Consider the following 21300-nt stretch of genomic DNA (forward strand, 5'->3'; position numbering starts at 1 on the left):
ACACACACACACACACACACACACACACACACACACACACACACACACACACACACACACACACACACACACACACACACACACACACACACACAATATCAATAGCACATGACAGACTTGGTAAACATGATAGACAATGTGACGACAGTTCTTAAGACTAAAAGAGTAATTCTTAGTAAAAACAAGATCAAAATCTAATTAAAAAAAAGGTGAAAAAAACAAGACAAGAATTGTACCATTAGTAAGTACAAAAAGGAAAAACAAAACTTGACTATCCATCTGTTTTCTTCTGCTTATCCAGGGCAGGTTGTAGTAGCAGGCTAAACAAGTCAACCAATGCATCCCTCCCCTCAGTAACATTTTCCTGATCCCTTGCATTGGAGATTTTGAGGCTATACAGCCAGATCAGATGTATAGTTCCTCCACCAAGTTCTGGGTTTAGCCCAGGGTATCCTCCCAATTGACTGTGCCCAGAAAACCTCCAAAGAGATGCACCCTGAACCACTTCAATTGGTTATTTTCAAAGTCAAGAAGTAGCATCAATACCCCGAGCTCCCTCCAGATGTTGGAGCTCCACACCCAATCTCTAAGGCTGAGTCCAGACAACCTTTGGAGTAAACTCATATGTATCATTTGTATCCGCAATATTATCCTACTTGTCACTAGCCAAAGCTCAAGACCTTAGGTGAGGATTTGAATTAAATTGGCAAATCGTAAGCTTTGACTTCAGGCTCAGATCCCTCTTTACTGCGATTGTCCAGTACAATGCCTGTACTGATGCTGATGCTGTATTAACCCATCTGTCAATCTCAGGATCCATTTTATCCTCACTCGCCAACTCATGCCTCACTTGGGGTAAAGACCCATCCCTTCCTCAGGGAGTAGTCTACTGTATCTCACAGAGAAACATAGCCTTGGACTTAGAGGTGCTGACCCCCCTGCTCTGCACTTGGCTGCAAACCATTGCGTTGTCTGCTAGAGGTCCCAGACCAAAGAAGCAAAAAGAAACACATTATCTTCAAAAAGCAGAGATTTTGGGGTTCCCAACGTGGAAACCCTCTTAGTCCCAGGTGCATTCTGAGATTTTGTCCATGAGGACTACAAGCAAGGTCAGACTAGGGACATCCAGGCAATAAGTAAAACCATATAGATAATAAACAAGTTATAATAGATATTTGCCATCAGTATACACAAGATGAATGAAAACAGGGTCAAATGTAACGATAGCTGCAAATAGTTAAATCAGTTCTTCAACATCAGAGTTCTATAGCTATGTCTTGTTGATCCCACTGATGGCAGCAGGAACAAAGCTACATCACTGTTCTTGGTTTTACATGTTGGTGTTTTATACCTTTGTCAACATAGAAGAAGCCAAAATTCACCCTTTAATGGACGGGAGTGGAGTCATCTTTTAAAATAGAACCAGCCAACCTCTGCAACTATCTGTAGTGCAGGGATTCTGGGTCAAGCTGTGACTCACTGGTCAGCCTACGGTCACCGGTCAGTTTCTGTTCTTTAGAGACAGGTTGACACCAAACAAAGTGACATAGTAGATTCAATAAAAGCAGGATAAAAAGAGGTCACCGTGGTTTTATTGATGTGGACAGTTTTCTCAGGCAGGACAAGTGACAGTGACTTTTTTAACACAGTAAACATTGCCCTTGAAGTTTTTAAAAACATTCAAGGTCCCTTGAGGAAGAACAACTCAGACATTGTTGCTCCCCTGCCCTTTTATGTTTGGTCATAATTCAGAAAATATGAGTTTGTCTTACAGTTACTTGCAAAACAATGTCATACCCATTGGTCTCAGATTAGCTTTGTGCTCAGCGCCAACTTACTCTAAATAGTATGATGCTAATATGCTAATGGTTACATTGATAAACACTATATCTGTTAACTACAGCATATGGGTGTTGCCACTGTAAGAATGTTCACATACTAGCATAACCATTTATAAAGTGCAGCGTCACAGACAAAAAATGTTTTGTACTTGCATGTAAAAAACATGTTTGATGTCCTTTTCACGTTCTCTTTCTATGTTTATTGTTTTGCCCTGCTTTTACCATTGATTCTTTTTTTAGTCCACTTGAATGTGTTCTATAATTGTTTTCAGAAGTGCTGTATAAATAGCTATTACTCTTGTAATACTTAGTGCAAGCCTACTTTAGGCTCTCATTAACAGCAGAGCACTAATTGCCTCAACAAAGGATGACAGGAAGAGTTTAATTTTTAATAACTCTGTGATAATCATTGATTTGAATGCTCTTACTTGAAGCTGTCTAGTGTCAGTACCAAAACATCAGCAGCTATTTCCAAATGGAGTAGACCATCCTCTTTTCGATAGTCTCAGGCTTGATAAGAGAATCTTGGCGTAGTCCTAGATTCAAACCTTAATATGAAGAAACATGTTTGGAAAAAAAAAACAAACAAACCATCAAATACAATTTGACAAACTTTGGACACATAAGAAGCTGTCTTTCATGGATGCAGCCAAGACTTTTATGCATGCTATGATCCTTTCCCATATGTCATACTGTATCACTTGCTGGGATCAGGCTGGTGAGACAGTCATTAAACCACTTCACTCTCTGTATAAACAAACCTTAAAAATACTGGACAAAAAAACAATGCAATACCACCACTGTAGGATACTGGAGAAACATCATCTTTTGAGCTTTGAGAATTGTAAATTGTTTTCAAATTTATGTCTTGTGTAGAAGATTTCAAATGGCTTGGCCCCGCCTCCACTGCGTCAGTTTACCAACTTTCGCTCAGTGGACTCCATTAAATCCATAAGAATATCTTCGTTTAGAAATTGCAATGTACCCTTTCTCCGTACTGCCATTGGGCAGTCAGCTTTTTCTATGAAAGCCACAACTCAGTGGAACACCTTACCGGAGGATATTAAGAACTGTGAATCTCTCAGCAGCTTCAAAACCAAACTGAAAAGTCTGCTAAAGGACACTCAACACTGCAACCACTGATTTGATACTTTTAACTTGATATAGAGTATTGTTTGTTTGTTTGTGTGTGTGCGTGCGTGCGAGCGAGTGTTTTAACAATGTGATGTTTTAATTGTGACCTGCCAAGGGACTGCAGATGTAAATTAGCTTTAAGCTAACTCTGGTACACTGCATCAAATGGTGACATTTATGTTAAATATTGTACATGGTCCCTTTACAAATAAATAAAATGAAATAAAATAAGAAGTGTGGCTCACTTGTAGATAACAGATTTATTTTTAACTGTGTGAGGACATACCAGTTATGTGAGGCTGTGCATGTGCTGATGTAGGCTAGGAGCAAGGTAATTTTTTAATGTGTATAGAGGTCCGTCAAGTGTGTGTAAAAGTAAATTTTTCAGTGGTGGTGACCACAAGTTACAGGTAGACAGGTAATCAGCATTGTGATCTTTTTTAGGCAGTTCTATGTCTCTCTCTCTCTCTCTCTCTCTCTCTCTCTCTCTCTCTCTCTCTCTCTCTCTCAGGTGTGTGTGTGTGTGTGTGTGTGTGTGTGTGTGTGTGTGTGTGTGTGTGTGTGTGTGTGTGTGTGTGTGTGTGTGTGTGTGTGTGTGTGTGTGTGTGTGTGTGTGTGTGTGTATATGCTTGCAAGTGTGTGTGAGAGAGCCAAAGAGAGCATGCCTCAGGGGTAAGCTGAGCCTGGGCAGGGTGAATGGCTCCAGTGTAGGACGACTTTGTCACAACCCCAGCCTGCTGCTCTTTGAATAAAGCAGGTCAAACAATGCTGACTCCTCCGCTGTAAGCCAGCCTACAGTCAACCTGTTCTTTATTCCTCTGACAATAGACCTGGTCTTAAGTTACGGCATATTGAGGCTTACTCTAAAGAGCTCCTGAAGTCCATAACTCTACATGAACATATTTTCTATTCTGTTTTCTTTCGATGAATTCAACATGCTTTGACACTTCTTACTACCTACAACAGAGTCACAGAAGGTAACCGGAGTGAGTGACAGAGCTTTAGGGGAAAATGACCATAAAAAGCATAGCGTTGAAAACAGCTACTTCCTACGGCTTCTTTATTAATTGAATTAATTGAATTTTCACATTCCTTTATGCGTGTATTCCTCCACTACAACTTTTTACAACGGAGCCCCAATAAATTTGTGAATAACGTTTCCATAGTTTTTCTGGATGAAGATTTAAAATGTTTAATATATGTCTTTTTTGGAAAGATATGGGACAACGAAATCACTGAAATATGAAGAATATCGTCTGCACAGCAAACACAAAATAACTTGTTGACTGTTTAGACAATGTGTGTTACTTTAAATGTTTCAGCTAACTGCACATTAGACTAGCTCAAAATATGTAAATTAGCTCTTAATTAATAATTCCAAGTCTATGATGCAATATTTCAAGCAGTTAATAAAAGTATAAAATGGATGTAGGTCACAGTTGTCAATAATGGGAAACAGCCTTTGATTATGACTCCAGACTTTGCCTTAAGGTGATTCATTCAGCTCACTACTGCACACTTTGAATCATCTATATTGTGTAATCACTGTGTGTAATGTGTAACACATTGAAAATATATCACAACAAGGTGAATCTGTACAGCTGTAGTTCTGCAGAGAGGTGTTAAAAGCAATTTGTGACAATTTTTAAACATGCGGATGTTTATGGATGAGCATTTAAAGATTGTTTACTCTTGTACAAATCTGTTAAGCTGCACACCTCTTAAAAGTTAAGTATATAATGAATTGATGACTTTCTGAGGAAATATTTGTTAAAGTCTCTCAAGACAAAACAACTACTTGATTTTTTAAAAGAACTAAGGCAATACAGAATCAATTCATACTCCATCTTGCCTGTTTAACTGTGAACCATCTATTTTCTGAAGCATTGAAACTGCTGCAACAAAACACTACTGCCCTTGCATAACCGCACTGAGATCTGTGTCTGCAATCTCTGCAGTGGGTCTAACATATTCCCAGTGGGTTTCGGGATCTACCACGGTTGTTGCTCCTTGCTCATCATTTTGACAGACAGGATCTCAAAGCACAGCCAAGAGAGCGTTTAGTTTAGTAACATCTTGATTGCGTTGCTCTTTAGTGATGATGTAGTCTTCTTGGCTATACATTCGCCTGCAATGATGTTTGCAGCCAGATTTGCTGCTGTTGAGATAATTGCTAGCATGTCCTAATCTGTTTCTCTTTGAGTGTACTGTAGCTGCTCTGAGTATGAATTTTGAATATGAAGCTATGAGTGTGGGTATGTATAAGGTGGCATGAGAAGGTTGCATCCTTGATCTCAGATTGCCTTATTAGAACTAAAAGCGAGCGTCTTGAGTTTTCATACATTCTACATTTCTGCACCTGTGGTCATGTACTCTGAGCAGATATGTAAAAACTAAAACCAGCATTAGAGGGAGGCACTCAGCTGATTGTGCTGTAACAAAGCTCTGACATCATCACACCTTCCTTCTTTCATATTGATCCAGCAATGGTGCAGTAAAGGTGTCCCAGTGTGTCATTTTCCATGCAGAAGAGCTGAACATGCACACAGCACTGTTCTGTCCTTCCTGCTTCGTCAGCCCACAGTGAACCCACGTCACCTCTGTAATGCCTCTGTTACTGCCTCCGATGCCAGTGCAGTGGTGGGACAACCATCACGCCTCTGTGACATTCATATTGAAGGTGAGACGTTACAGGGGTGTAAGTATTCAACTTTAATTGGCAGTATGCAAAGGAATGTCATTCTCCCTGTGCACCTTGCAATGGAGGTCACCATACCCAGAGCACACTAAGAACTATCTCATATCTGCCTGGGAAAACCTTGGGACCTCCTGGTTGGACTATAGTAGGGGTTATAGGAAGGGGGAGCAAGGTTTTGACTTCTAGGGCATGCACAAGTTGGTTTGCATTGTCCATGATCTGGGGCACAGATAGATTTTAGAAAATGGGTTTGAAATAGAATTGTTTTTTTCTCTCTGGCAATTCCTATACTTCAGACTTCTGCAGCCACACTTGGATGCTTTTTGCAATGGTTTGGCCATCCATGGAGGCTGACATCCCCCTCCAGCTGGCAGATCCGTTGGAGCCCCCTGGTTAGAGACACAAATAATTAGGCATAACAATCACACTAGCTTTAATTTAAAACCTCAATTTAATGAAGTCAGACTTGCTGCTTTTTATTTCTGCTGGTCTGTGACCGCTGAGGAAATAATCATTAGTAATGTGGATGTGATGGTCTGTCAGGGAAAGGTATCAATCATATATTTCACAAGGAACAGGAAAATTGTAATCATAATTGTAAAGTAGGAATTGCAGCTTAATTCATACCTTTATCATGTAATGTTTTCCTGAGCTTGTGACCTGCAGGGTGTAAGTCTAACCCACACTTGCCTCCCAGAGCACACCTTTCACCCCAGGGTCCGTACCTCAGAGAGACAAGCGGGTTCTTCCTTTTCAAACTTCTCTGCCAAAGATTAAAAGAATGAGATCAGTGCCAAAGAATCCTCCTTCAGTCCAAAACCAATTCAAACTTATATTCAAAAAAAGAAACAGGCAATTCCAGTCTCTGTAATCTGCGGCATACAACAACTGTATTCGTCTCACATTCCCTCACTTCCTTTGCGTCTGTCTCCAGGGCCAACCAGTGCGATCATAATTTCTAACCCCGGCCTGAGACACCACCTGATTATTATTTCTGGGCAATGGGATACTTTAATAGCTCTCTCTGCTCCTCTTGATTGGAGATGCAGGAGATAATGGCCCCAATATTCAGAGGAAAGACATTGGAGGTGGTGTGTGTATGAGTTGGGGGGGTTTGGCGTTCCCCTGTTTCCTCAGCCTGGGAAATTTGGGACCATCATAGAGATGCAATGGAAAGAGTCAGAAAGGCGGTAGATTTACAATCCGAAGGTTAAATGTCTTTGTTATACTTGGATGAAGGGATAAAGCAGAGGGAGTTTTTTTAGATTGGTTGTCTTACTCAGTTATACCAACACATGTCATGATTTTTGAACGCCACAATATTTTCACTTGGAACAAGGGCAAAGTATCAGTAAATATTGAGTAACATCAAACTGACAGACCTACTTCCAAGGGCTGACAAACCATTCTATTCCTTTGAGGTTTTTTTTATTTTTACGACAGCTACTTGAAACCTCTCTACTTTTCTCTCCCTCCATCAGGCATGTTGGTTTAGCAGACATTGAGAAGAGCGCTCCGCGGGAAGAAGGCGCCCTGCAACTTGGCTGAGGTCCAGAGACAGGTACACAATATGAAAACTTGTTGATATGTTTTGTTTCCTCCTACGCTCTGGCATCTCTTTTTTCACCTCCATACATTCTCCAGGCTAGATGTCACCATGTAGGTGACATAGATTTATATGAAGGATACTGATACCTCCTGTTCTCAGGTAATTAATCTGCCAAACCAAAGCATCAGACATTTTGGGATTTTGGCATGAGCTACACAAAAAAAATCATTGAGACATTTATTTTACTGAAAAGTCTGCCAGAGCCCTCTAGCCCTGCACATTTTCAAAAGTTCATACTCAGGTTCAGACCAAATAGTGTCCAAGTAGCTTCCCAAACACAGGCTTAAATTTAAAGAGAAGTTCTCAAGAGAACACACCACCAGACCTCTCCCTGACTTGTGGTTGACGTCTTAAGAAAAAATTCACACAAAGCTTACAAATCCAAGGTAATAAAGAGAAGCTGAGCCATCCTCAAAAGACCTGACGAAGCTCAAACACGCTTCAAGTTGCATATAATATGTGTGTGGAGATTTTGCAGCAGCTAACAAGAGCAATTTGTTTTCATGAGAGCGGAAGAAGGAGGTATGGACAGCAGAAAAGATGAGCTGAAGGCTGTTTTCCTTCCCAGCTTTTTGGTCAGAGTTGTGTTGCCTGGTGGGTTCCAGCGCTACAGTAAAAGCTTGGCCAGGCCATGTTGGAGCAGGCGGGGGCCAAAGGGGAGAAAGCAAAGGGGCCCAGCACTACACAGACGCCAGTCCCACCACAATGAGCCACTTTAGGCCCTTGTGGTTTGGCCTCGGGGGCTGGCCGCCAGCTCGCTGCAGCTCTCTCTCATCTCCTGCTACTTCTCTCTATTTTTTTTTTTATCTATGTCTCTCTACTTCTCTCTCTTTCTACCCCTCCTTCTCTCTCTCTCTCTCTCTCTCTCTCTCTCTCTCTCTCTCTCTCTCTCTTTCTTTCTCTCTCTCTCTTACCACTAACTCTGTCTGTCTCTCTTTCTTATTTCTTTACATATATTGGGTCGCTTCTTCCTCCCTCCAGCATGCTGTCAGTTTGTGTTACTAAGTTTCAGCAGTCCTTGCACAGATAAAGCTGCAGAGATTGGTAGAAGTTGGGAAGGTTGTGTTTTAAGGAGACATTAGGGCAGTAAGAAAGCTTTGGGGATGATGTAGACGGAATTAGAGCTCACTCTGACAGGTGGACTTGTTCTAGAGAGCCCCCCCCCCCCCCCCCCCCCCACACACACACACACACACACACACACACAATACATACATGCAATTCTCCACCCCCATCTCCCCAGGGTCAAGAGGCCAGGGCTTGGCAGACCAGTACAGGTAACAGGTACCTCAGGAGGAGGGGGAGTGTGGCTTATGTTTCTATGTGGTTAACGCTAGCTACCAACACTCTTCTGCTTTTTGCATTGTGTGATGATAATAGCATGAGTTTACTCAGGATCAGAGACTAATGATAACCTGAGAGTGCAAATAATAGTGAAGGTACAAGCAATTGAAACAGCTTTCCATATCCCCTGGCTCAATCGGATGTGACATGTAAACAATTGGTATTTTTCATGAAGTCATCAGAAATTAAAAGTAAATGGAAACAGTAAAGACACTTTTTATTAGGAAAAGAGGAGACAAACATTATTGATTACTCATTGAGGAGTATATGAACCTGTTATAGCAGCTTATGATTGATGAAGATATTAAAGATTATTGTTGACACATCTTAAATGGACTTCTTATTTGTTTGATACTTCAAAAATGCAAAATAGTTACATTTATATGACAGCCCAGTGTGATGCAACAGCAGAATATGTAAGTTTGTAAAACCAGTAGGGATGTCAAACAAGCCATTTTTCAAATTGCTTGTAATCACTGAATTTCATTATTAACCACATGTATACATTTATTTTTCTGCCTCTTTTTAGTCCATGTTAACAATGTAAAGTAATTCCAACCAGTTTCTTGATTTGGTAATCAAATGAATCCAGTGAAATGTACTTTATGATCTTGATGTTTAGATTTCTTATTCAAACAAATGCTGAATTCCTACTCCAATGTGATCTGAAACCATGACTTAGAGGTAGACAAAGCTTCAAAGTGTATCATCCCCAGGTCTGTGGTGATTTGCATACTTAAAAATAGTGCTCTGCCAGCTTCTTTAATGTGGTTGCTCAATGACAACAGTTTGACATCAGCTGCACCTGCATGCTTAGCTCTTAGGCTGTAGCTCAAACCCAAAGTACTTTTGTGATATTTCATTCTGTTTGGTTGAAGGTGCAGATTACTTTCGACTCGTCTGGGTGTCTTTGGAATGTGGAATGGAGTGGAATGAGCTACTCAAAAGCACAGTGGAGTCGTTTTTTTTTTCCATCACGGTGGCATCAGGAAGAAGGAAGACACTGTGACGGCTTAACTATGGTGTGCTGACAGGGACAAAAAGCATGTGATTGAAAAAAAACCCATTGAAATCCCTTCATTACCTGTTTTGACTCTGATCTACCCCCACTTGACTGGCAACTGCTAAAATTATTTTCCTCTTAGCTGGTTATTCTATCAAAAAAGTTATTGACAGCTAATTATTTATTTTACGTTTAAATACCAAGCAATGACATCATATTCCATATTCTTTTGCTGCCTTTTCTCTACTCTTTCTGGTTGTCCCAATCAATTTACCTCACTGATATTTATTATCACTCTCTCTCTCTCTCTCTCTCTGTCTCTCTCTCTCTCTCTCTCTCTCTCTCTCTCTCTCTCTCTCTCTCTCTCTCTCTCTCACTGTGTAAGCAGCAGTTGGGTGGCTACATATCCCGCCTCATCCTAGTCCAGGAGGCAGAGTCCGCCTACAGGTTCACCCTTGGCTTGGTGGCAGGGGGTAGTAGTCACGCCCCATTGGCTCCCTGCATACCTTCACCCAACCGCCCATCCACCCACCTAGCTGCTTGCGTGCCTACCTGCCCCCGCCCTCTGCTGTCTTCATAAGAAAAGGGTAAGAGAGGGAGAGGGAGGACAATGGCCCCTCTATTGCCCTTTGCATTGCTTACAAGAACAACAATTGCTCCCTCTCTTACTTTTTCTCGCTCAATCTCTCCCTCTCTATCTCTTTCCGCTCTTCATCCTCCTTCTGTCTCACTCTGTCCTGTCTCTCGCCTCTCTGCCATGGGAAAACCCTCCTGTGTGGAATCTTTTGTACCTGTGTGACTGATCAGAAGGAGAATGAGGGCGGGGGGTAAAGGGTGGTGCCCAGGTCTTGTGTTTGGCTTCAGACTCCCCACTGTTTTCCTACGCCTCCTCCTCCCCCTCTCTTCCTTCATTCCTCCCTTCTTCTCCTCCTCCTATCCCACGGGAGACAACTTAATAAGGAGGTATGGGTCCGCCATCCCTTCTTCTTGCTCTCTCTCTCTCTAATTAAGTCTGTTGCCTTGGGTCGGTTCTTTTTGTTTGTGTCCGTCTGACAAGCTGAAGAATCGGGGACTCAAAACACGTTCAAACTGACTTCCCCTTCCTCCTCCGTCTTGTCCTCCTCTTCCTGCTATAGGGTCATATTAGAAAAACTGAATTAAGGGCACTGGTGGGGTGATAATGTTGAACTGTTTAAATGAATGCGTGTAACAAATAATCAGGTAAACAAAAATAGAGTATTAAAAGAAGTGAAAAAAAGGTTTTAAAACACACACTTGCATAATAACGTGAGTAAAAGTTTTGTTTTTGCTCTCTGTAGCTCTGGGTGCTACAGCAGTATTCCTCAATGATCTTAAGAAGACATGCATGCAGAATCAGAGGAGCAGTGTCTTCCATGTGGGAGAGCTTGTGTACATGATCAGCTTTGACAGTTTCAAGAACATGGTATGCTGCAAGGTCCTTTACTCAGGTCAGTGTGTTTGAACAACAAATGAACACCTCTTTATTGAATGTGTCTACTATGTTTTAAAACGCATTATAAATCATAAAAAGTGATGCAAAGTTTATCTCACATCCTGCAATAATACAACTTTGGTTACTGCAGCTTATTTGAGCTAATACATATGCATAATGTGATTTCCAGTTCTTTCTTTTGAGCATATAAAAATGACCACAACAACAGAGCTGTGAAAGCCATGGTGGTTCCCATGGTTGTGTTTGCAAGCAATGGGCAAGCAAAGGTTTACATCATATACTTTTATAGAAATGGACGTAGCAACTAAGACATCACTTATTAGTTTTGAAGACTGGCCGCCACCATGTTGGTTTTCAGGAGCCAGAAGGGTCCATATTTAGATGAGATGAAGGGTCTATGGAGTGACGGGTTCGGCCCCATAGGCTAAATGAAACATGGACGTAGTTACCTCTATGACGTCACCCATTGGTTTCTGGAGATTCTTTTTGATGCCCAACAATGGTGGGCACCATGTTGGGCTGGATGAGGCAGGCTTGTAGCCTGCTGGCAAATAATAACAATGTGTCCACCTGTCTGTCAACACAGCCATATCTCTAATTCTGCAAATGTATGTTTGAATTTTACCCTTTATTATATCGTAATGGATTCATTATAGAAAAATGTACTCCCCTACAGCATGTACTGAAAATTTAATTAGCTACATACCCAAACCGGGTTTTAAACAAGTTTAATATTGCTGCAAATATTGGCACTCCGATATGGGACCAGATGGGGATTCTTGGCTTTTGCAGCCGGCATCAAATGGACACTTGAGGAACTAAAGTCTTTTGCACACCGCATTGGTCTCAATTTTTAACACAGGAGATTGCTTCCCGGTTGGCCAACAGGAAGTTGTCAAAGCAGCTACACCCAGCCTTCATAGCTTACACCTGGGGCCAGTTCATTAGCAGGTGAATACGTTAGTTTACCTTTTGTTTACTTCCTGAGTTAAATCCCATTTCTGGTGGCTGACTTGGATTATTTATCAGACAAAAGAAGCTAAGAGAGCAAGAGGAATGTAGTGGACTTACCGAATTTCCCTCCCTGGGATAAATAAAGTGTTCCTGATTCTGATTCTGACTTGTAGCTTACTTACCCAAATCACTGAAAGAGCAAAACTATCTGCCATTATCTCTTCAGGGGGAGTGAACAAAAATCCTGACTTCTATGCATGAAGGTAAATAAATAAATGTATTATAAACACTGAACAAACTAACAAGCCAAGTATGATGAGGACATTATAAGGACTAGGCAGACAATAAAGAAAATAAAAAAGAGCTGAGATGAAAGAGAAGAAAGGACACAGGGGTAGTGTGAACAATCAAAGAGAGGGTAGAGGAGACGAGAGGAGAAGAAAAGTGTAGGGTGGACAGAGGGCGGTGTGCGTTCACCTGTCTGTTGACCTGTCTCCTTTGAAGTGATTACCGGCCGGCCGGGGACTTTCAGAGCAGGACAATGAACGTGACACGCAAGGCCACATACCTTTAAGCCTGTGTCATGTTGTGCTGATGCTGCACGTCTGAACTTACACACTCATTCAAACACACACACAGACACTGAGCAGACACACAAGTATGTAGGCGTGCACACACGGACAGGCAGGCGACTACTCGGACAGGCAGGTACGCACATACCAGGGCACGACTAATGACTACCTGCCCTGTCTTCAGAAACAGGGGTTAGGGTGTCTGTGTCGGCATTGTTGGGGTCAGATTGAAGAAGAATTGAAAAAAGGGTCCCCTGGAACAGTGGCAAAGCCTTTTTTTAAAACCCCATGATTTTGATTGACAGCAGTGGGCTCCCAAGAGGAAACTTGAATGCTTGAATTTCTGTGGGAAACATAAGAGACGTCAAGAGTGAAATGGCTTCACAGACGCAGAGACAGACAGGTCTGGCTCCAGGTAGCCGGGCAGACAGGTACCCCTACAGCCCTACTGTAGTTATGTAATATAAGTTGAAAGTGCTTTCACTGAAAGCCTCTGAGAGAAAAATGTGGAACCAACTGCGCAGTGCTGAAACAAATTGTAATATTCTGATTTAAAACAGCAAAGAAACAAAACATCTTTCAGGGTTTTATTAAGGGGGTGAATTTACCTAAAATACATTATGTGTATTTTTGCATCATTCCGCGTGTCTTTTCTGTGTTTTGGAAGACATTTTTTTCAGCTTTGCTTCTGTTATGAGGTTCAGGCAGGCACTTTTTGCCAACCTCCAAACTGAATATATGATTATGTATGTGTATTTGTGTGTATAGCAAGGCCACACTCCATGGTCTCCTACACACACACACACACACACACACACACACACACACACACACACACACACACACACACACACACACACACACTCACACACACACACACACACACACACACACACACACACACACACACACACACATTCTCTCTCTCTCAGTAGATTATTAACAGTGTTTGCTATTTTGAGGAAAAGTATGTGTCTGTGTGCATATGTGTGTCTGTGTGTGAGTGAGTGTACTTCTTGCTTTGGTTCTGGGTAGGGGGCCAAGTTTTCATTGTGCTCTGGTGTGATTATTTTGTTTATTTTTATCCTGCTCTGGGCTGTAATTGAGGTCTGTGTAAACTTTTGGTCGGTTTGTTTTATACTCTGCCCTTTTTTTTTCCTATTCTGGGAAGCAGTTTCCCTCTCTTCATCCTCTCTTTTACCCCGTCCTCCTCTCTCTCTTGTTGCTACTCTGATGTCCCCACACTCCACATCAATAGATTTCATTAGAGCCTGGGGGATCCTGCAGGGACGGACGCATGCAGTGGGAAGCCGCACATCATGTTGAGTGTGTGGAAGTGGTATATGTATATGTATGTATGTCCATGTGTGTGTGTTAGTGAGTGAGTGGGTAGGGGTACCACTGCTCCCTTTTTTTTTCTAATCATCTCATCGTTTTCTAATGATAGGTCTTGTACCACAGCTACTGGGTGTGGCGTCTGAGAAAGCCATAAAGCTCACAGTAAGTCTCTGCGTTAGAGAGCACACAGACACACACACACATGTACACAGACAGTATATCTTTAAACGCTTCTGTCCTCTTGGATTGAGTTCTACAATACGTAATACTATACACATAACTCAGGAATGAATGCCAACCCTGACCTACTTTGTAGAAATATTATTACATGACTGTGTGAAATACTTGGTACTGATTGGTCAATACTCCATAGCAATGGTTTGTTATTTATCCGTTGCTATGAAGAACAGACCGTTGCTAGCTCGATGCAGCTCTACACAGACAGGAACTAAATGTGATCACATCAATCTCCCCAAAAAATTTGTGTCAGTTTGTTTACAGAATAAAAACAAAGGAAAGAGATAAAAATAGTGGAGGACACAGGAAAGCCTTCCCAATTTGAGAAGGAAAATAAGATAAATAGTAAAAAGAACATTTCATAGGATAGTAAGGCAGAAAACTTTGATTCAGCTCGATCATTTGGTGAAAAATTTTTTTGCTGTGTTTTTCGATAGTAGCTTGTAGATGGTCGCACAAACTCCAAGTTTTGAATTCTGTTGAATTCTTGACTTGTTAACTGAGCCATGTGTGTCATTATTTTGATCACATAAGGAAGCAGGAAGATGCTGCTGCAGCTTAACTACTTTGTGCCAAAAGGGACAAATCAGCTCACAAAAACAGAAAACAAAAAAATGCATGGAAACTACGCAGACTGCAGGCCTTGTGATTGGTCAGCTTTGTATTTTCTGCATTTACAACATTTTGCTGTATGACCATGCAGTGGCGGTTCTAGACCAATTATACTAGGGAGGCCATGCTGGGGCCAAGGGTGTTGTCAGAGGGAAACATTCAACCCTGACCAAAGAGACTGAGAAGGGCGAGGACTGGCTGAGAACAAACTGGCAAAACATCAGTGCATCCCTATATACTAGACATATATACTACTGTGTACTATATCAAAATGCAGACTGACAGCAGCTGTTTGGCTGTTTACACTTAACATGAGTCCCTTAGCGCTCTAAGGGACTGGAACCAAGTGCCACACGCATGTCTTTCGCCTGTAACATCGGCGTGATGCCAAAGCTTTTTTTATTGTATAATATTATTTTGATGTGGAGGGGGGGCCACAGGGGGGTCCAGGTTCAGTTTTACAGGGGCACTGGCCCCTGTTGGCCCCTCCCCAGAACTGCCACTGTGACCTTTTTTGCAATACGTGCAGTGTGATCAACAACAACATTTGTTGCTCCAGTTTAAAATATTATGCTCCGACTCGCTGTTGTAGTTTAGACGGAGTATTGTGGAGCGACATGGACACTCCTACGCACAAATATGTAGTGCTCACAACAGCGTCAGCCATTAAGGCGTAGTGTCAACACAGAACTATAAACCAGGCTCAAGGTGTGGCATATAGTACAACTCAATTAATATCATGTTCCACTATACTAGCATTAAAATAATCCTTGTCACAGCTTGATATTATCTAACGCCTTATGTTTCCACCAGAATGACTTTGTGAGAGGAAAGACACAAAGATGTTACAGTCCCACCGGCTGCTGAAATCCTGGCTGTTGGATGTGTAAGTCTGTAGCCAGTTTTAAAAGGCCTTGGCCAAGTTTTCATTGTGCTCTGGTGTGATTATTTTTGTTTTTATATATTATACAATAAAAAAAGCTTCGGTATCACGTCGATGTTACAGGCGAAACACATGCGTGTGGCACTTGGTTCCAGTTCCGTGTGAGAGTGATGATGAGGGACAGACCTCCCACCCAGAGATGATTTTGAATATCATAAAACCTTATCTAATTAGATGTTACAATGTCATTTAGCAGACAATGTTACAATGTCATTTAGCAGACGCCTTTATCCAAAGCGACGTACATACGAGAACAAGAACAACACAAGCAAAGATCTAGACAAGAGGAAACAAGATCAGTAAGAGTAACAAAGTGCTTCAAGTCCATTTGGGTGCAGATATTGTCAGATTGTTCAGGGTCGTATCATGATAATAACAATGTAGCAGCAAGCGTGGCTGAAAAGGAAAGGGGGAATTTACATTGCTATACTGTTAGGGCGTTAACCTAATAGCAGGGAGAATCTTTGTTAATATGGAAGTAGTTCTAGAAATACAGAAAAAGCATGGCAATTGGGTAATATGTGGACTGGTTATGTTTGAACTAAAGAACAGAGGGATGTAGCTCACAACAAACTGATAAGATTGAAGAATTACCGCTGTAAAGTCATGCACTGCAATGTAAGCAGCTGAGGAACAGATCAGAGTGAAGAGAGGAATTGGTTCAAAGCAAAAGTTTAGACAGAAATGTATGAAAAAACCCAGCTAAATTATATGTATATGTGAATTCTGGCAGCAAGAAATATTTCTTTATTGAACAAGTATGAGTATGTACTCATAATCATCATCATCATGTTTTCATAAAAGCCAACATGAAGCCTCTCTCTATCCTCTCCTCATCACCCTGGCTCTTCAGAGTGCGCTGTGCTGCAGTGATGCTGTACAGTACACAGACAGTGTATAGAGTCCTCTGTGCACCGCACACATCTCTTAACTATGTTTACCTATGATCTGAGGGCTGCCTCCTGACAGTCAAACATATACAGGAATGAAGCTGTTTGGAGGCCAGGAGTTGACGTTTGTTGATGGAACGTGTAAAGAGCACACATGAAAGAGCAAATGTGCATACTGTACATACTCTCAGGAGTGTGTGCACATGACTGACAGGACAGTATACAGGTGCACTAACACACAAACACACTTCCACACACACACATACAAGGAGGAGAGGAAGATTGACAGCAGCGGCTACCTGAATCCCTCTCCATTCCTCCTCACCAGTCTGTTACCTGCTCCCCTCCCATCCTGGGTTTTGATCACTGAGCTGTCACAGTCGACCCCCAACGCACGCACGCACGCACGCCAGCACGCACACACACACGCACACACACACACACACACACACACACACACTCTGAGTCCACCAGGGCCAGCAGCTTCAGCAAATGAAAGAGGGTCTTTCACTTGCCCCTCTTTTGATGCTGATCACTAAAGCAAAGTATTTCAGGATACACAAGTCATTATGGGTTTAGCTCCACTCAGGCACATTCAATTGACCTTATTAGTTCTGGGAATATATTTAAGAAATGTTTAAGCTCCCTACAATTACTGCTTAAATTTAGCTTTCCATTTAGGACAGCGGTTTGTTTTGAAAAAGAGTCAAAAATTCAAAAGAAGATAAAGTCAGTGCAGGAAAGCAAATTTACTGAGGACATTTTCTGCACTGTTCTGGGTGTGAAAGGTAGTGGTTGCCTGTTTTGTGCGACCCATATGGATTCAGAAGCAGAACCATAACTGATGCAAAGAGAGAGGGGGGGATAAACGTAGAAGAGAGGAGTGTGGACGGATGGATTTTTCCTCTTTTCCTCCATGAGCCGTCATGACAGCTCCTTTCATCCTGGCTGAGGCCCTGGTGTTAGTGCTGGCACCGCACTCTGCCTGCCACTTTATCTTACACTCACTCACACACATACACGCACACACGCACACACACACACACGCACACACACACACACACACACACACACACACACACACACACACACACACACACACACACACACACACACACACACACACACACACGAAGTTGAACCCTCCTGAACCCTGTTCTAGTGAGGCTCCAGCCACAGCACATGAAATCTGTTTATATCATTTGGTAGCTGTGAAAGTGTCGGTGTGGACCACAGTGTCAGCCTCACTCTATAAAACAAAAGACAGAAACAGAGAAAGATACAGAGAATGAGGAGTACAAATATCAAGTGTTCCCTTTTCAGTCCTCAACTTTGATCAAAAATCATCTCTATCTTCTCTTAAGTGTTTTTATTACCTCATAATTCTTGTGTCTGTCCTCATCCTTTACAAATACGTGTCTCTCCCCCTCCTCTTCCTGCCTCTTAACCCATGGCTCAGCACCATTAAGCCCCTATCACGGGTTGCCAGTTTCTAATGATTATTTGGTAAGAATGGCATGCTCCATTGGCTGAACTGGCTGGATGCTTATCTGGCTGCTACTGGACTGCCTTTGAGTACTTCAGTTACACAAAAATACTTACTAGAGAAGAAACAGGGTATACTCAGAGGCAAAATACAGCCAGATGCTGACCAATTTCATGACAACATTTTGGGTTGATCTGAATGTATGAACGCAAACAGATTCTTTTTCGTATTTCACTACCATCCCCCAGTCAAATTTCTACAACTTGGAATGAGCCATTGTGAACACAGCGGGTAAAAAATTCACTGAGTCAAAGGGCTGGGGTGGTGACGTCACCGGAGCAGCTTTTCATGTACATATCAAGGCTGCTTCGTACAGCATGTCCTTTCCACTATTTGGTTCATTCTGTGAATGTATCCAAGCTGTAACATGGATACACTGCAAAAACTAAAAATCTTACCAAGTGAAATTGTCTCATTTTTAGTCAAAATGTCTTCTCCCAATTGATTTAAGATACATTTACTAAACAAGTAACATTTGAGCAAGATAGAGGGACTTTGTTTTTAAGACAATGCATCTTAAATATCTTGTTAAGTCAAACAATCTTGAAATGATCTTGTTTTTAGTTGTAATTTAGAAGAAACAAGGTTTATTTTACATTTCATACATTTTTCGAGCTGAGATCTTATTTGTAGAAGACGGATAATCTTGGTTTAAGACAAACTCTTTACTTGATTAAGGTAAACGTATTTTATTGGAGAATCTATCAGAAAACAGCTCCACTGATAAAAGAAAGAAAGAAAGAAAGAAAACAGGAAAAGTTGTTTTTTAAGGGTGGGTTACAGTTTTCAGGCACTGTTTCTTCTAAATCAGATCAAAATATACATCCTCAAACTACATGCACACAATGAAACACCTACTTTTGAGCATAGCTGGCTTATCCTAAAAAACAACATGACTGAATATTAGTATATCCAGCTCACTATGAGAAGACATTATATCTCAAAATGCTCAAATTAAACTTTGTAATTTTATTTCAAGCACAAGATGTTCTTAAACCTAGAGAAGCGCTGCTATAATACAACTCAAATTAAGGTGAATATATCTCAAATGAAGAAGTTGACATGAAATGTATTAGTGCAAAAATCTTTTTTTGAGTATAAAATACTAATTGTAAGCATTCCTGGCTTATTCTGAGACACTAAGCTTTAAAATACTGGTAAAATACTGCTTAAAATAAGTTTTCCCTGCTAATTTTTGAGATCACAGTTTTCTAAATATTACGTCTTATTTTAAGAAATCTTACCAAGCAAAGTTTCACTTGTTCTATGGCAGATGTTTTTGCTTACTTCAAGGTAAAAGTATCTTGAAAAAAGTTTTTTTTTCTTGTTTTGGAGGGGCATTTTTTCCAGTGTAAAAAGCTTGACAACATTGGAAAATTATATTGTTAACTTTTTACTTTCTGCAATAGACTGTATTAACTAGGCCTACATAAGTGTGTTTTTATGTATATTTAAACAATTACAATTGTAAACCTATTTTTATTATTTCAGTCTACTCCTTAGTCTGTTTTTGCTTACACTGTGTCCAGAACACTTAGAGCAGCTCTGACACCTGCATAGAAACATATAGAGTTACTAACATGTATATCCCTTAATGAGATCTGCAGTGCCCCTCCACGTGTCTGACAGGAGAACTTCATGCTTTGAGGAACATGTGTCAATGAGCTGGAACATTTTAGAATTTGGAAATTTTCAGGAGTGCATTTGTAAATGTGTTGTGGTAGCACAGTTTGCAGGGTTGGTTTAGGTCTTTATAATGAGTGTTTAAGTCAGGTCTGATGTGAGGGATAGAAACAGAAGGATCTTACAAACACAGTTCTGCAGGTTTAGCATGATGGGTGCTCAGAGTAAATAATTTTGATTTATGGATTGAGGCTAATGTTTTTTAGTGAGTGCTAATCTCTTGTTGAGGGGCTGGTGTGTGTATTTGTGTTCAGGGAGGTTCCTCAAACTTTACTAAGCTCTGCAGCACACACACACTTAAACACACATTCACACACACATAGCCAGGAGCTGCAATGCGTGCATAAGGTGCTGACGTCCCGGGTTTCTAAGGATCACCTTGCCTTGTAATTACCTGGGAATCATGAGAGAGCCGCCGACGCTGTCACTCCATAATCACAACCCTCCACCTCTCTGCCTCCACCTCGACCTTCCCTCACTCCTCTTGTTTTGACGACTCCTTTGTCTGTGTCTGTCTCACTGTCCTTCTCTCTCATTTGCTCATTCCTTTTATTTATCTCATTCTCTCTATCTGTGTTTGCATGATGAAAGTTTTTAGAGTTATTTTCCACAACAAAGCGGCCATGTGTGACAAGGAGTCTCTGCCTCGTCCTTTCTTTCATCTCATGTTGTCACGTCTCATTGTCAGCTCGTCTCTCTGAACAATGTTGTTGTTTACTCCTCTTTCGTAAACAACATCTCCATCTCCTCCATCTCCAGTCTCATTAGTATCCAATTGAGGCAGTGAAACGCTGCTAGGGGACTGGAGCCAATAGCCTCTTAATGCTCGTGCTATTAGCCAGCATGTAATCAACTGGGTTATTTCCATAAAACAAGTCATAAAGAGTTTAGCTGTGAGGTGTAGCAGCTTCTGAGCAGCAGCCCTCCTGCTATTCACAGCTTTTTGTTGGGTCTGTGTTATTTAAAAAGCGGCTGCACACACAACCTTGAATGAGACTATTATGATCTCTGTCTCTCCCTCCTCCTCCTCTTAAAAAAATTAAATTTTGGGACATTAAATTTAAAAAATCTTGTGTTTTAGATCCGAGTTGATGCTTTCCGTTAAAGCAAGAGAGGACAATCACAATCCATCGTTCATAAGCAAGCCAATGAAGGAGAGGAGACGAGGACAGAAACAACAACAAACAGACCAGGCCTATACAAGACAGAGTCGGCACCATGGCAACCAATTGCTATCTAATTGTGATGTGCGTGTAACTACAGTAACCGCTGGCAACTGTAAGAAAGGCGAGACAATACTGGGGAAGATGGGAGAGAGGAGGTCAAAGAATGAAACAGACAATACTGGAAAAAAAGAGGTCAGAGGAAATGTAGAAACTTCGGAAAAAAGCAAACTTTCCAAATAAAAATCTTCAAATGGTG

General features: G+C 41.3%; 1 protein-coding gene across 1 annotated transcript in view; it reads left to right on the forward strand.

The window, feature by feature from the left end:
• The window catches only part of LOC117828319 (calcium-binding mitochondrial carrier protein Aralar2), a 32347-nt gene extending 21235 nt beyond the window's left edge, over positions 1-11112 (forward strand). Inside the window, 5 exon segments of the mRNA XM_034705358.1 lie at positions 5504-5558; positions 7155-7208; positions 7210-7234; positions 10018-10102; positions 10949-11112. Coding sequence (XP_034561249.1) covers positions 5504-5558; positions 7155-7208; positions 7210-7234; positions 10018-10102; positions 10949-11112 — 383 coding nt within the window.
• The last annotated feature ends 10188 nt before the right edge of the window (positions 11113-21300 follow it).

The sequence above is a fragment of the Notolabrus celidotus genome, chromosome 16 (genome assembly GCF_009762535.1).
Source record: "Notolabrus celidotus isolate fNotCel1 chromosome 16, fNotCel1.pri, whole genome shotgun sequence".
Lineage (NCBI taxonomy): Eukaryota > Metazoa > Chordata > Actinopteri > Labriformes > Labridae > Notolabrus > Notolabrus celidotus.